Here is a 15,640-nt window from a genome sequence, read left to right on the forward strand (position 1 = left end):
GCTGATATAACATGTGCTGGTTGAGCTGGTGCTGGTAAAGCTGCACTGGTTAAGTTAGTGGTTAAGCTGGTACTGGTTAAATTGGTTCTGGTTAAGTTGGTTCTGGTTAAGTTGGTACTGGTTAAGTTGGTACTGGTTAAGTTGGTACTGGTTAAGTTGGTGCTGGTTAAGTTGGTACTGGTTAAGTTGGTGCTGGTTAAGTTGGTGCTGGTTAAGTTGGTACTGGTTAAGCTGGTTAAGTTGTTTTTCTCACCTCACTGCAGCATCAGGCTGATGAACTCTTATATCATCATATTGACATTCATTCTCCTCTGCTCTCTTCGTCTCTGTCTTTCTGTGACGTTGGACAGTTGCGTACAGGATCTCCTCAGTATCTCTGGATTCAGGAGTTTTTCCTCTGAATCTTCTGGGTTTCTCACATTGGCATACAGAGCGTCATTGGCTGAATCCGGTTCAGAAAGAGGCTTGTTGATTGCAGGAGAAGAAAAGGACAGAATGAGTATCAGAAGTGAAATAATCAAACTGATTGTAAATATACTTATGATTATCACATTATTAGAAAATAAATCTATGTTAAAACTGTAACTATATCAGAAATTTAAACGAAACCATGTAAAAAATAATTGATTTTTTATTTTATTTTTTTTTATGTCAAAAGTGATTTCTTTCTTCATGTGTCACACCAGCTGAAGGCGCTGTACATACAGTTTTAGAATCACTGGTCAAGAAATATTAGTTTATGAATGTTTTTACTGGATAATATTGATAAAGACTAACAATTTATACAGACTAACTGTCACGGGCTGTTGAAGCAGGATCAGAAGCGGGATCTCAATTGCAGCAGTGTTTATTTAAACAAACAAGATATTACATGGACAGGTTTCTCAGAGAACAAGAACAGAACAACCACGCATGTAGCAACAATGACAGACAACTAACAGACTGAAAACACTGGGCTTATATACACAGAACAAACAAAAAGACAAGAGGTAAGCACAGGTGACACAGATGATGATGATGAACAGGTGGGTAATTGAGGGAGTGAGTTCAGGTGTGGAGACAAGGAGGATCCTGGGAACTGTAGTGAAGACAGGACGATGACAGACGGTGAATGTGACACTAACAATTGATAATGTTATTTTCCCGTACAGTTACAGTCTGAAACATAGATAACGGCTGATCGATTCATTCTCTGCTTTTGTGAAGTCATGTGTCATGAGCTGGGTTTGTTCTCTCTCTCTCTCTCTCTCTCTCTCTCTCTCTCTCTCTCTCTCTCTCTGCCTGTCTATGTTCCTGTTCATTATTGCAATTAGCGCTTTCGCTGCTTCTCTGTGACACCTGTTCTCACTTTAGTCTCATTACTTTCTCGTTTGTTCCCCTTGTTCTTTGTCGGATTATTACGTATAGTGAGTCATGCCTGTGTTTTATGTTATCTCCATGAAGATTTAGCTTGTGTTATCTTGTCTAGTCTAGAGGAGTTGTGCTCGTCTTGTGTGTTTTCTCTGCCCTGTCACCCTGCTGGCCTTCTACTGTTTTCTATCTGCGGTTTTGTGGCCACTTACGCCTGGTTCACACCGGACGCCGAAGCGGCGCGGAACGGAAAATCACGCGCGGTCCGGCGCCTGCCTGTTCACACCAGACGCGTATTCTCCGCGGCGGTCGACAAGCGCTTCGTTGTTGTTTATTCAGAGCTATTTTTTACATCATGGGTAAGTAAATAACCTCATAAAATGAATACACCATGTTTCTGTAACCAAGAAGTTTGTACACTTCTTTTATTAATCCGTTATCGAGACACACACGCAGCCAGAGAGAGAATATGGTAGACAGTTTTTTTCTTTGTTTGTTTTCGTCTTTCTAGTCTGTTTAGATTAGGGTGACCATACGTCCTGTTTTACCAGGACATATCTGGCCAGGATTTCGAGATCGCCCAAAATGCCCGGGATTCGGCTTTTGCTTTCTACAGTCACCATTCATTATGTTTACATTATTACATTATTTGACACTGACACGTACGTGCCAGCTTTGCAGGTCATGCATTCTGCTTAACACGGATCCCGATCGAGACGAAAACACAGGAATTTTCTTAGCAATGCTAGAACGCACATCAACCGATCACTTGTTTAGCGTTCATGTAAACACTACATTTAGATTCACCAATCGGAATTAATTCAGTCCTACTGAATCAAAAGGTGTGCATGTAAACAAAAAGAATGGCGACGAGAAAGCAAAAGCCGTATCCCGGATATTTTGGGCGATCTCGAAATCCCGGCCGGACATGTCCTGGAATATGGTCACCCTAGTTTAGATACACAAATATGATCGCATTTGTCACTCGCGGTATTTTAATTTGAAAATTGCTTTTATTTTGACAATTGACCGGATGTCTCGTGTTTCTTGGTGTGACTTCCTGCCGGAATGGACGCGGATCACTCGCGGTCGCGCAAAAAATAGACCAGACGCCGAAACTGGCGCTTCACGGCGCGGGCCGGCCGCGGCATGCCGCGGCGCTCCGCGTCTGGTGTGAACGACACCATAGGTTAACATGGGCGCCGAAAGGAAGCGGCCTCCGTTCCGCGCCGCTTCTGCGTCCGGTGTGAACCCGGCCTTACAAGGTCTGTGTTACTGCCCTACGCGAATTACCAGCTCTGCAAACTATCACCAAGAGTCTTCCGTTTCTGCTGACCTACTGTACACTGACTGTGAGTTTATTCCAGTTCTGTGTCGTTGCACAACAGACTGCCAGACAGACTGTTATTTCTTCATTAAAGACTATTGCAAGAACTTGCCTTTGTACGTGGATCCTCTGTTTCTTCTGACATCATGTTCAGATTTACATCTTTCACTGTGAGATCTTCAGATTTAACACTCCTTCGTTTCTTTCTGTTATAATCACAGACATTATCAGCATATGGATAAATGTATAAATTTAAATGAAAATATGAATGCTGTTTTTGAAGATTACTAATAAAACACAAATTAATAATTTCCTTTTACATCAGACCAAAAGTGAACTTGTACAATTACTGATTTTTTTTTATTGAGCTCACATTATAAACAGGATGAAGATGATGATGATGATGATGATGATGATGAATAATCCTCCAGATGCCGCTGTGATCACAATCACATTCCCACCAGCAACATGATGAACTGAAAGAGGAAGATCATCAGTAAGAGTAATTCACGAAGCATTTTAGCCCTAAAAGTAGCACCTAAGTCTGGGACAGCTTAAAAGAAGTTGAGAGGACTCCTAACTCACTAAGACCTATTCACAAACCGCTTTTTGTGGCATTTCACGTTGCGATGTTTTGAAATGCGTATGCGGCGGCTACAGGAGCTTCCAATCGCGAGGAAACAATTTTGCATTGGATGCAATAACGCCACCAACAACAACCAAAACTAGGCTACTCATTGCATGTAAACTAATTGTAACGTTTCATTGTGAATCAAATTAAAATGTTCTTCTCTTTGCAAACGTAGGCAGAGGCATATTGTGACAGATTAATTCAATAATGTTGCAAAGATATTGCATCAATCCATATGTTTCATTAGGCTACTATATATTAGTTTTGTCTTACTCTTTATTCATTTAGGCTATTTATTCAGTTATTCATCATCTTCCGTCCTTCGCACTACTTGTGTAGTGCACGCATTCTCAGACCTGTCACCTGTCACTCATCATCGTAGGGGAGGTGTTTGGAATCATTCCCGCGTTACAATCATCAGCCAATCAAGGTGGTCACTTCAGTCAAGCTCGTGCATGAGTAATGACGTCATCCATAGCAACGAAGACTCACTCTTAGTTTAGGAGTTTTAATTTTTCTTTACTAAGAGTAGGTCTGAAAGGCGTTGTGAATAACTTTTAAGAGAAAACTCCTAGCTAAAATCTTTTAGTGCGATTTAGGAGTACTCCTAGTGGTAAGATGAAATGCTTTGTGAATACGGCCCCTGATCATTAGATGAACAGAAGATATTCCTCATGTCAGGAATCATGTGCTATGAGCTTCATCTATAGAAATAATCATCAGTTTTCATTTAATTACGAATGGTGTTGAAGCTCATCAGATCAACAGCAACCAAATGACTGACTGCATTAACACATGCACTTTTGAATCAAAAGATCGATTAGTAAATGATGCTCTTACCCGTTTCACCAACACTCATGACCAGTGACAAATGAACTGAATAAAACCAGCGTTGGGTTTTTATGTGGTCAACACGTTATATTTAACACAGGATATGATGACACTTCAACCAGCGCTGATAGCAGAGGCAAAGTTTAAACATCGCAACATCAGAGACAACATTAGATTAATGTGATAAAAGTTAAACTGGTGAAACTCAGTCATTATTATGTTTTCAAACTTATGTGCATATTTAATGCTCTGTGAGGAGGAAAGGAACGTGGAGTGAGGAAGCTTCCAGAGGAGCTACAGTATGTGCAAGGAACAGTTTAATTAGGTTCATTTTAGCAAATTTCTCTTTTTAAATATTGTGTCATAACTTGTTTATTGTTTAAAAGACTGATGATGTCCGCATACTAAAGAACCAAGAAAATAATTGATTGTGCATTTGATAAATCTTGACTAATCAATAGCAATTTGGTAATAAAACAAACACTAAGAACTTTTCAGTAATAATCAACAGAGTAATAGAATATTGAAGTTTCATCCTTATGTCTAAAGGTTTTATAATATGAGATCTTCTATGCTTTTTATTATCACAGTGACCATATTGTGTCACTTCTAGTGAAACTCTAAATATGGCCATGCAGTTTCCTCTGTAGTGAGAGAGGTGAGAACAAAAGTTCACACAGTCCGCCTGGACTCTACGACAACGCAGTCCTGAAGTGTCAACTAGTCTCTCCCCTTTGAAGACCTCCTTCCCTTCACTTTACCTCTGTACAGATAAAACGTTGTCAAAATAATTCCAGTTCCCATGTATACGGGGAAGCGATAAAAAACTTTTGTATTAAACATTTTTAAGGCCAGACAAGTAATTTGTTGAGGTAAATTTGTAAAGAAAGATTACACGCCTGCGCATATATATATATATATATATATATATATATATATATATATTAGGGCTGTCAATCGATTAAAAAATTTAATCGCGATTAATCGCATGATTGTCATGAGTTAACTCGTGATTAATCGCAATTAATCGCACATTTTTTATTTGCTCTAAATGTACCTTAAATGAATACTTTTCAAGTTTGTAATACTCTAATCAACATGGGCATGGATAAATATGGATGCTTTATGCAAATGTATGTTTACTATGAAAACTATAGTCAACATAGAGCATGAAGACGAGACATGTTTCAAAGGTCATAGATGTTTTTCAAAGAACTTGTTCATGTCTATTAGACACATGTAGAAAGAACAAAGAAATACCAGGTCCCCATTACTTCTCTTTCTTTGCACTAACACAAACCTGTTTAGATTTTTGCATGACAGGGCAGCTCTTCTGAAAATGCTAAATGTACATTTATTATTTATTATTACATTAGTTTGTCTCTCTCTGTGCCCATTTTAATGAAGCTTCATTCTCAATAAAACTGTTTTCATTGGTATATTTTACTGTTTCTGTTGTCAAACAATGGAATGAATATGAAATAGTGACTGAAACGCGACCCATTAAGGGGGTTGGGCCATGGGTTCTTTAAGACAGAACCAGCTCTCCCTTCCAAGATGTTAATCTGCACAAAAATCCTAATAATCGAGCCGTCGTCTGATGAAATCAAATACACATAAGATAAAGACAATATATGTGCTGTGATTTCGGCTATACTTGCATGTAAAATTAGAGAAGCAACATAATATCTGTGTTTAACTGAATTAAAGCGCTGCTCCTCTCTGCAGCGCGAGACGCAGAGAGAGAGAGAGAGAGAGAGAGAGAAAAAGGTGTGCGCGTGTGCTGGGAGAGCAGTACCGGCGATTCTCAGAAACGAAATAAGGTTTGGGCACTTTTTTTAAGAAAAAAAAAAAATTTGCTAAAGGTGTCGCTAAGTTGGCAACACTGTGTATCTCCATTTCTCCAACTAGGGGTTGGGCCACGGGTCAAACAGAAAATACGCGCTGCGTTAATCACGCATTAAAAAAAATTTGTGCCGTTAACATGATTTTGCGTTAACGCGTTATTAACGCGCTAACTTTGACAGCACTAATATATATATATATATATATATATATATATATATATATATATTTTTTTTTTTTACCTATATATATATATATATATATATATATATATATATATATATATATATATATATATTCACATGCGCATACCTATAGACTAAATACGTAATACGCATGTGCACGCCGTCAGCATTTTCAGAAATTTCAGATTCAGATTCGTTTCTGAAGTTTACGCGGAGATGATAACTTTTTTTCCCCCGAAATTATTCAACACTTGCACCTTGGAAACTATTTAAAGGTTTGTGTTCTCGAGCCACCAGGCACTGTTGTTATGCAAATGAGCAGGTCGGAGGTTAGATTATGAAACTAACTGAACACAATGGTGGCATATCGCCCCACTTTGACTATGGAGGAGGACGAGGTGATGGTGAGGGGATGGTGAGAGGCAGACGACACTAAAGGATGGTGATGGCAGGATGACGATCTCCTGGTGGCGATGATGGTGGTCGGCCAGTAGTGGTTTTTGGCACGGCATAATTGAAGACTGGAAACACTACAGGTGTTTTTATCTTCTCCGTAAATAAATCTTGTAGCAGAGCTACAGTTTACAAGCTACAAGCAGAGTACAATTTTACAATTAACAATAAAAGATAAGCTAATGTGCATTGTAAATGTCAGTAATTTATCTTTCTTGAGTGCTGTCAGCCCATGGCGAAGTCGAAGGAGGGAGGAGCCAAAATGGTGGCTTACGATATCTGGGGAACGACCGATGTCGTCGAGGCCGATGGATCCCTAGGCTCAGATCGAGAGCCGATGGCGCTGAGCGGAGTCGCAGGTTCTGGAGGCCTAGGCGATGAGCGATGGAGGTGGAGCCAGAGCACTCAGGGACTGGGGCGATGACAGTGTGACCGAGGACAGAAGCCGAAGGGGTGGAGGGTCGGTGCGTAGCGGACGGCCCGAAAGTCTTTGGCGAAGACAGTGTGACGATAGACCAAGGGGAGCCGGTAGGATGAGGGTCTCTGGTGGAGCCAAAGGTGGGAGGAGCCGACAGGCCGAGATGGAGCGAAGAGGTCGAAGGCGAGAGCAGGATCCTCTAGGACAGGCGCTGCTAGTGATTGCATGACCTGCGGCTCGACGTCCTGGCAGGGCATCCCCTGAGACGGCGCAGGGCTGCAAACATCTAGTAGCGATGGGGCTGGAGGACTGGCTGAGCATTGTGGAAGCGGAGAGAGGAGACTTGCTAAAGCCACAGTCACAATGACACAGTCTATGCAGGTTAATGAAAATAAATGCTTCAAGTCCAAAAACAGTGGCTCTTCCGAACAAACTGACAGAATATTGTCCAGACAATTCTCAAGGTCCAAAAAGGATTCAGGTACCGGGTGGGACCCGACAAGTCTCCATTGTCCATCAGCCAGTCCTCATGTTCTGTTCCCTCGAACGCTGGTGTCTTGGGCTCACACCCCTGGTCAGATTCACACTGAGACTCCACTACCGGGGCGGTGGCAAGCTCTGGCCTCTTATCCTCAGGCTCTGGCTCATTCGTGGTGGCAGGTGGTGTTGCTCGATCTGCGGGGGGCTCTCGTGACTTTTCCACGGTCGCTTGGGTTGAAATTTGCTCTGGGTCTGGGTGGGTTCTGAATCGGGACGTGACGCTCTCCAGACATCGAATGACAGTTTCCCTCCAGTCCAGCCCTGTGGTGTCTGGGGGGTCGATATGCTGGTGAAACGTTGCCTCCGATCCGGAATAGGGTCTTTAGGGTCTCGTCGTCCAGGCAGCTGGTAGAAAGAAAATTCTTGACAATTGAAAAAAAGGTATGGCTCTCCTGAACCAGGACGACAAACTTAGCCCGTTCGTCCATTGTTGGGTGGTCCGATCATCTGTCACGTGTGGTTTCAGGCAGACAGAAGAAGGAAGAAGAATAAAGTTCCAACATGAAGTTTAATGACAAATATCAGGCTGGGCAACACACACTTAGGGTAACGGTGATCAGACAGTGAATGAATGTGAGGGACCAACTTATATAGCTAACATAAATGAGGATGATTATGGATCACAGCTGACAAATATTAACTAGTAATGAGGAGCAGGAAAACTGAACAAAGGAACATGATGAACATGAAAACAAACTAAAAGCCCATATTAATGAAAGCAGACATGGGGACTTGTGACTTGGTGACTTGGACTCGAGTCAACTCGAGTCGCTATTTTTATGACTTGTGACTTGACTTGACAAAAAATAAAATACTTGAGACTTGACTCGGACTTGGAAGTTAAAGACTCGGGACTTGACTTGACTTGAGACACGATGACTTGAATGACTTGAGTGTTAATCACATCATGTTTTCAGTTTGAATATAAAATATATAAATTATTTTAAAAAATCAAGTTGATTACCCAGCTGGAGCGCAGGCTGAGAATAGCGTTGTCATGACTGGATCATGAAACTATCATCAGTCATGCCCTCTCGTACCTTACGCACACCACGCCCACTTAGATCAAATATCAGATATCGTCCTTCGGATGAGACGTTAAACCGAGGTCCTGACTTTCTGTGGTCATTAAAAATCCCAGGATGTCTTTCGAAAGAGTAGGGGTGTAACCCCGGCATCCTGGCCAAATTTGCCCAGTGGCCTCTGTCCATCATGGCCTCCTAATCATCCCCATATACTGATTGGCTTCATCACTGTCTCCTCTCCACCAGTAAGCTGGTGTGTGGTGGGCGTTCTGGCGCAATATGGCTGCCGTCGCATCATCCAAGTGGATGCTGCACATTGGTGGTGGTTGAGGAGATTTCCCCCTTCTATGTAAAGCACTTTGAGTGCAGAGAAAAGCGCTATATAAATGTAATGAATTATTATTATTATTATTATCACATCAACATGTCAGCCGGAGGGGTACCGAGGGTCATCGCTTTCGGCTTCAAGAATTATTCACAAGATGGCAAAAGACGAACAGCGCTTTGCAAGACATGCAACATTAACAGCCATTCTGCCCAGTAAGTGCTTGTCAATTTGTTAATGTTATCTGGTTAGTTGGTAGTTAGCTAATGTAATAATAGCTAAAGTAGCCATTAAGGTTTTATCAGCGATTTCAGGCCCAAAAAAGGCCCAAATATAAATTATCACATTCATCTAATCTTTCCTAACGATCCGCTAGTAGCAGCCCGCCCCATAAGCAGGCGGTGAAAAAAACGCGTCTCTGTAGGCCCGCGAAAAAAAAAAAAAAAAAAAACGCGTGTGTGTGTGTGTGTGAGAGAGAGAGAGAGAGAGAGAGAGAGAGAGAGATAATGTGTGTGTGAGAGAGTGAGTGAGTGTGTGTGTGTGTGTGTGTGTGTGTGTGTGTGTGTGTGAGAGAGAGAGAGAGAGAGAGAGAGAGTGTGTGAGAGTGAGTGTGTGTGAGAGAGAGGAGAAATGTAACAAAGTTTAATGTTGTACGTAAACTGTGTTTGAGAGAGAGAGAGGGAGGTGTTCAGAGAGGAGTCTGTTGGATGTTAATTTGTTGTTATTTGTTTTATGGACTCAATGTTGACAATTTAAAACATTTCAAACACTGTTGGCAGAAGTGAAAAATAAATAATTTTATGAAGTTACAATTTTGTTTGATTCCATGATGTATTTTACTGAACATGAGTATTTACAATGCAAATCCAAATGATTGTAATTTACTGACAGTTAGGCTACTTATATATTGTCTTTTCACTTTATTAAGATCAGATTCTGCAGGTAAAATTACAATAATAAGGTGACTTGACTTGGACTTGACTTGACCTACTACAGGACTTGACTTGACTTGACTTGACATGCCCAAGAAAAAAATACTTGGGACTTACTTGAGACTTGAAGGTTAAGACTTGAGACTTACTTGAGACTTGCACATGTGTGACTTGGTCCCATCTCTGAATGAAAGTAACTGAACATATGGTGACAGTTACAGGGTAAGTGTGACATCTGCAGGCTTTAAATTAAAATGGTGCTTGTTACCCTCATGTTTCACAAAGTTACAAGCAGGCTTGTGCACAATTCAGAATTGAATTGAGAATGACTCCTTAATTCCAATTCAATTCTTGAATTTGAATTGAATTTGAATTGATGTCAAAAACAGGATCTAGAATTACAATTCAAATTTGAATTAAAGGAAGCAGAATTGCAATTCAATAAAAATTCAAAGAAATTCATACATATTTTAAGTGAAGTGTTTAACAATGAAGCTTTACAGTATATGTCAGATATGATTGCATTATAAATGATATTAGTTTGAACTACTTGTACAGATTACATTAAAAGGATATGTTTTCCCCCAGCAATGAATGTTAAAAGCTCTAGTCACAGAACAAATAATTAAGTTTGATTTATTGTAATTGTAATTTTGTGGAACATGATGGAACATGACTCCATTTCCCAGAATGCTTTACTTTAACCAAGTATTTAAAATGGTTGCTAAACAATTTGAGGTGGACATTTGTTTGAAAGCACAATTTGATGGGCAACACTGGACTTTTTAAGTTTCAGAAGTCCCTTACAACTTCACGCTGCACCTGTTGAGAGAATCTTTAGTGTTGCAGGAAAGATATTCAGACCAGAACGGTGCAGACTCAATGAAAAAAACATTTGAGGAGCTATTGAGAATTAGATGCAACAGTGTTGCTCGGTAATTTTTTGCATTGGAATAAATAACTGCATTTACAACAACTTTGTGTTTGTGTGATTACTTTGAAATGAAAATTACATTGGAACAAAACTAATTAACCCCTTAGCTGTCACCCCCCTTTTTGAGAATGTACATTAAAATGCACTATTCAAGCTTAAATGGTTGTAATTCAAGAATGCTTTGGAGTATAGACCTAAGTTTGGTCTTGTTTTAAAGGGAAAAAAATAGCAGATTATTGCTGAAGTGAAAGCACTTCAAAAAATTAAAGTATGAAAAAGTTATGGAAGTTTAAATTTACATTAAATCAAATATAATTTATTTAATATTTTTCTTTTATATAAAATATATATTTTACAAAAAAGTTTTACAAAAAAATTACTATAAAATGAAAGCCATATATCTAATCAAGTTGTGTTCCAAATTTGAAGTTGATATCACAAAAATTGAAGTTCCCATGAGATTTTGTTTAGGCGTATTACCAAAAATAGCCACCGGGTGTCATTGAATTCCATTGAATTTAACTGTATGCATTCTAACATAACAAATTAATAAATTTCTGTCCAAATATCACTTCTGTCACTAAATATGGAACCTTGAGACTCAGACCTTTCTGACAATATGTGTTTTGTCAAGATTAGAAAATATTTTTATCATAAATTATGAAACATAATTATGCCCAAAAGGGGAGGAGCCTGATCAAATAATTTAGAGTACCGTTTCTATGGTAACACAGTGTCCAATTTCAAAACAGTTTTCACAGGATGAATTCTGAGATCGTAAGCTTTCAAATGATACCTAATTTATGATAACTACTAAAATATGTAATGTAATAAAAAAAGGTGATAAAAAAATATAATACAATATTTTAGAGGAAAATATATATGTTATACTTTTTAGAAGATAATATTATTTTATATTTTTTTATTGACAAATACTAGATTAAATGTTTTATTATGAACTTTTAGCATGAAAACCAAAGTTTCAATTATTAAAAGTGTGTGCGTCGACTTTTTGTGACAAACGCCAGAACGCCTGTTATGATGTCGATTTTTTGAGGTGCACTCTTGTCATAAATTCATCTATTTGATTTATTTATTCCTGCATAAATTGTAACACAAAACAGTGCTGAAATATCCATTAAGGAGTCTTAGACCTTTCCAACAATATATAGTTTGTCATGATTAAATTAGGATTTAATTGTAATATAGTGACGTAAACTTAGGCGTCCCGTATACAGGGGGTGATTCAAAAATATTTAAAGAATTTGATCAATAATTATTTTAGAACAAAATGTATGCAGGGTTGAGGAGTAAATAGTTACGTGAAATGAAATTTCTGTTATTAAATTACAAAATTAATGTAATTGTATTTAGTTGTATTACTGAGGTAAAATGTTTAATTCAATTAGTTACTAATCAACTTAAAACGAAATTGCTTTGCATTGATAAAATTATCCAAATAAAGTAATACAAACCACATTTATAATGGGTAACTAATAACAGTAAGCAATAACATTTCCAAAGTAACCTTCCTAACACTGAATGCATGCGAGACTCAACACATTCTTTCTTGTTGTGTGACTGTGTGGACTTTCTTGGAATTGCCATGAATTTAATTCCACTTCCTGTCATTCAAATTCAAATTCAATTCAACGTCCTGTGGGGCGGAGTAAATTCAATTCAAATTCAAATTCATGAATTAAATGGAGGCCAATTCTGAAATTCTGAATTTTGCACAAGCCTGGTTACAAGGTAAGTACAATAAAAATACATACACACTACCTAACATCACTGACTCTGAAACCTTTCTTTGATAAAACAACTTAATTCAAAACAGATTTTTTTTACGTTCTCCTCCCAGTCTAGGGGTCAGGAGGGGAGGTAACAAAGGAAAAGAAAATATGATAATGAAAAAAGTAATGCAGAGACGTAAAAATACGTGGAGAACACACTTCAGCCTCAGTCTCAAAGTGAAAACAACACAACTTTAAGGAAAAGTAAAAGTATTTATTTCCTTCATATATCAAAAAGGTTAACAAAAGATGGGAATAAATCTTCAGAAGAAAACATGGCCTAAAATAATAAACAAAACAGAAGCTAACTAAGGTTTAAGGGAGCTATCTACCTTGCACAAAAACAAAGATGAAAATCAACAACACAAACTTCCCTGAGCTTCCTCTCGAACCAAAAACAGGAGAAAAATATGTATACAAAATAAAAAGGTATCCTCTCCCTACATTTCCCAGATAATCATAAACAAGTGAACAGAGATAATAATAAGTTATACAATACCTTTTAATTACCCACAGGTAAAAAGTCAACACTAATGTAAGCTAAGTAACTGTTGTTGGCACACAACAAATGAGCATAGGCTCCACTCCTAACTCAAAGATAAGCACATGTTCTCACTCACACGCGCACGCACGCTTTCCAGTCTAAAGGTGATGATACACAGGGCAACTTTTGGGCAATGTTGCCGTCATCGGGCAACCAGATGAGACACAGGGCCCACGATCGATCTAAATTATCCAGATAGAATTTTCAATAGGAAAGTGCCCAAGCAACAATCGCTCGGCAAGATTGCCCAGCAACATTGCTCAAAAAGTTGCCCTGTGTATCATCACCTTAAGGCTGGCTACACACTGGCTGCGTGGCGTGTCCGTTTTTATTTCGGTTCCCATGTTAACAGGTTAGAGCTTGCGGAGCTCGAGCCACGCCGAAAACGCGTGCATGCTAGAAATAGAACCAACGCCTATTTTTCACACGACATGCAAGCGTGTTGGAAGCGTTTCAAGGCAAAATAGAATAGGAAAGATGTTTATGTCATTTTGACACGAACACATATTAATAAATGACATTTTGATGTTTGAAAGTCTCTAGGTTTTGACAAATGCAGATATTGTAATTTAAAAAAATTATAATAAATAATAATAATAATATTGCACCTGTCAATACAGAACGAAAAATTCTGTAGCCTATTTTGCCGACAATACTGCCGACGTTGTCTTTGCTGTATCAGTAGGCTATATATTTATGTTTAACATGACGTATAGGCTTCCACAACTCTCTCCCCATATGTCAAATATATCACCAATGAGGCTAGTCATACTGTATGTCACCTAGCAGCAGCAGCGTCGCGTCAGACACGTTTCTGGTGTGCAAAGACATAGAAAACGCCACACCAGCCGACATGAAGCTGACACGCAGGAGAAATGACACGTAGGAGAGAAATGACACGCAGGAGAAACGCCACGCAGGAGAAACGCCACGCAGGAGAAACGCCACGCAGGAGAAACGCCACGCAGGAGAAACGCCACGCAGGAGAAACGACACGCAGGAGAAACGACACGCAGGAGAAACGCCACGCTCACACCACGCAGCCAGTGTGTCACCGGCCTAAGCCTGGGGAGAAGTGTTGCTCAGCACAGGCTTTTCTGAGTGCACCATTTATACTCCTCTGCTCAGTCTCAGGCATGCTCACAATGATTTGCAGCTGATTGTAAGTAACCTGAGTGACATTGCACACAAGCATTTTCCCACAACAAATGATATTAGAACACCATGGGACATAACATTTACAACAATGAAGATTGTGTTAAGAGTACAAAGTTTATGTTTTATGTGTGTGGTCAAATTCTTTTTGTTTAAATCTTATATTATTTATATAAAAAAAAGTGAAATAAACATCTGTACATTCATTTGTTCTACAGTAGCTTCTACACAACTGACATTTAAAAACATCTCAAGTGCAGGTGTTTGCTGTGGGATCATCGCCCTCATAGCACCAAATCATCACAATTTCAAAACACAGTTTGAAATATTATGACGTACTAAAGTCTCATTTGTTGAAATCATAGGTTTATATATAACAAAATTCTGTTAGCTGGGAAGAAGATCACCCATATCCTTTTTTTTCTCCTTTCTTTTTCTTCCCGTAAAACAAAACTCACGCCAGGAGTACCAGCTGATGCATTGATCGTCCTCCATTAGTTTTTTTCTTCACGTTTGATCTCACGAGTCTCCTTGAGATGATACCTCGTCTCACGGTGAAAATGTTACTACAGTCGAGAGGTGTATGGTCTCGCAGTCTAAACAAAGCTTCTAGTATGTGCATTCGGAGGATTACAATGCTAAAATGTCTGTCTGTGGTCTCCCACAGTTTTAAAATCGGTTAAGATTGTGTCCCAGGCCTTACACAGATATTAGATTACCCAACACCTGTGAAGAGATGACGCCAACTCCTGCAAGGACTTCAGATGACGCCAACTCTGAATCAACACACACAACGGCCAAATTTCCCGTATTGTAATCATTATGATAACAACATGTAATCATTGCTTTAACATACTCATTGTTTTTGTATAAATTAATGCATGGGTTTGTTAACTGCATGATTTGTATTATCTTGGAACTGTACATTTCTTAAAAATTGAGCATTACTTTGACATAGTCGCCTCTGTTAACAGATTACTCTGAGCTGTAATGTAGACACATTACAAAACAAAGTGTATTATGAAAAGCGCTTTACAAATAAATGTGAATTGAAATGAATAAAAACTCAGGAAACATAACATATACAGTGGGTACGGAAAGTATTCAGATCCCCTTACATTTTTCGCTCTTTGTTATATTTGCTCTTTTTTTTTTCCTCATTATTGTACACACAGCATCCCATATTGACAGAAAAACACAGAATTGTTGACATTTTTGCACATTTATTAAAAAAGAAAAACTGAAATATCACATGGTCCTAAGTATTCAGACCCTTTGCTGTGACACTCATATATTTAACTCAGGTGCTGTCCATTTCTTCTGATCATCCTTGAGACGGTTCTACACCTTCA

The 15,640-nt window shown here is 38.9% G+C and overlaps 1 protein-coding gene across 1 annotated transcript in view; it reads right to left on the bottom strand.

Annotated features, from left to right (window-relative positions):
• LOC309493870 (uncharacterized protein) overlaps positions 1-15,640 on the bottom strand; it is a 113,446-nt gene that overhangs the window by 325 nt on the left and 97,481 nt on the right. Inside the window, exons 2-4 of the mRNA XM_082163145.1 lie at positions 3,051-3,153; positions 2,790-2,883; positions 254-464 (exon numbers count right to left, since the gene is read on the bottom strand). Of these exons, the coding sequence (XP_082019271.1) occupies positions 282-464; positions 2,790-2,883; positions 3,051-3,153 (380 nt within the window). The 3' untranslated portion in view covers positions 254-281. The remainder of the gene's footprint in view (positions 1-253; positions 465-2,789; positions 2,884-3,050; positions 3,154-15,640) is intronic.

This window comes from Leuciscus leuciscus (genome assembly GCF_965113295.1).
Source record: "Leuciscus leuciscus genome assembly, chromosome: 3".
Classification (NCBI taxonomy): domain Eukaryota; kingdom Metazoa; phylum Chordata; class Actinopteri; order Cypriniformes; family Leuciscidae; genus Leuciscus; species Leuciscus leuciscus.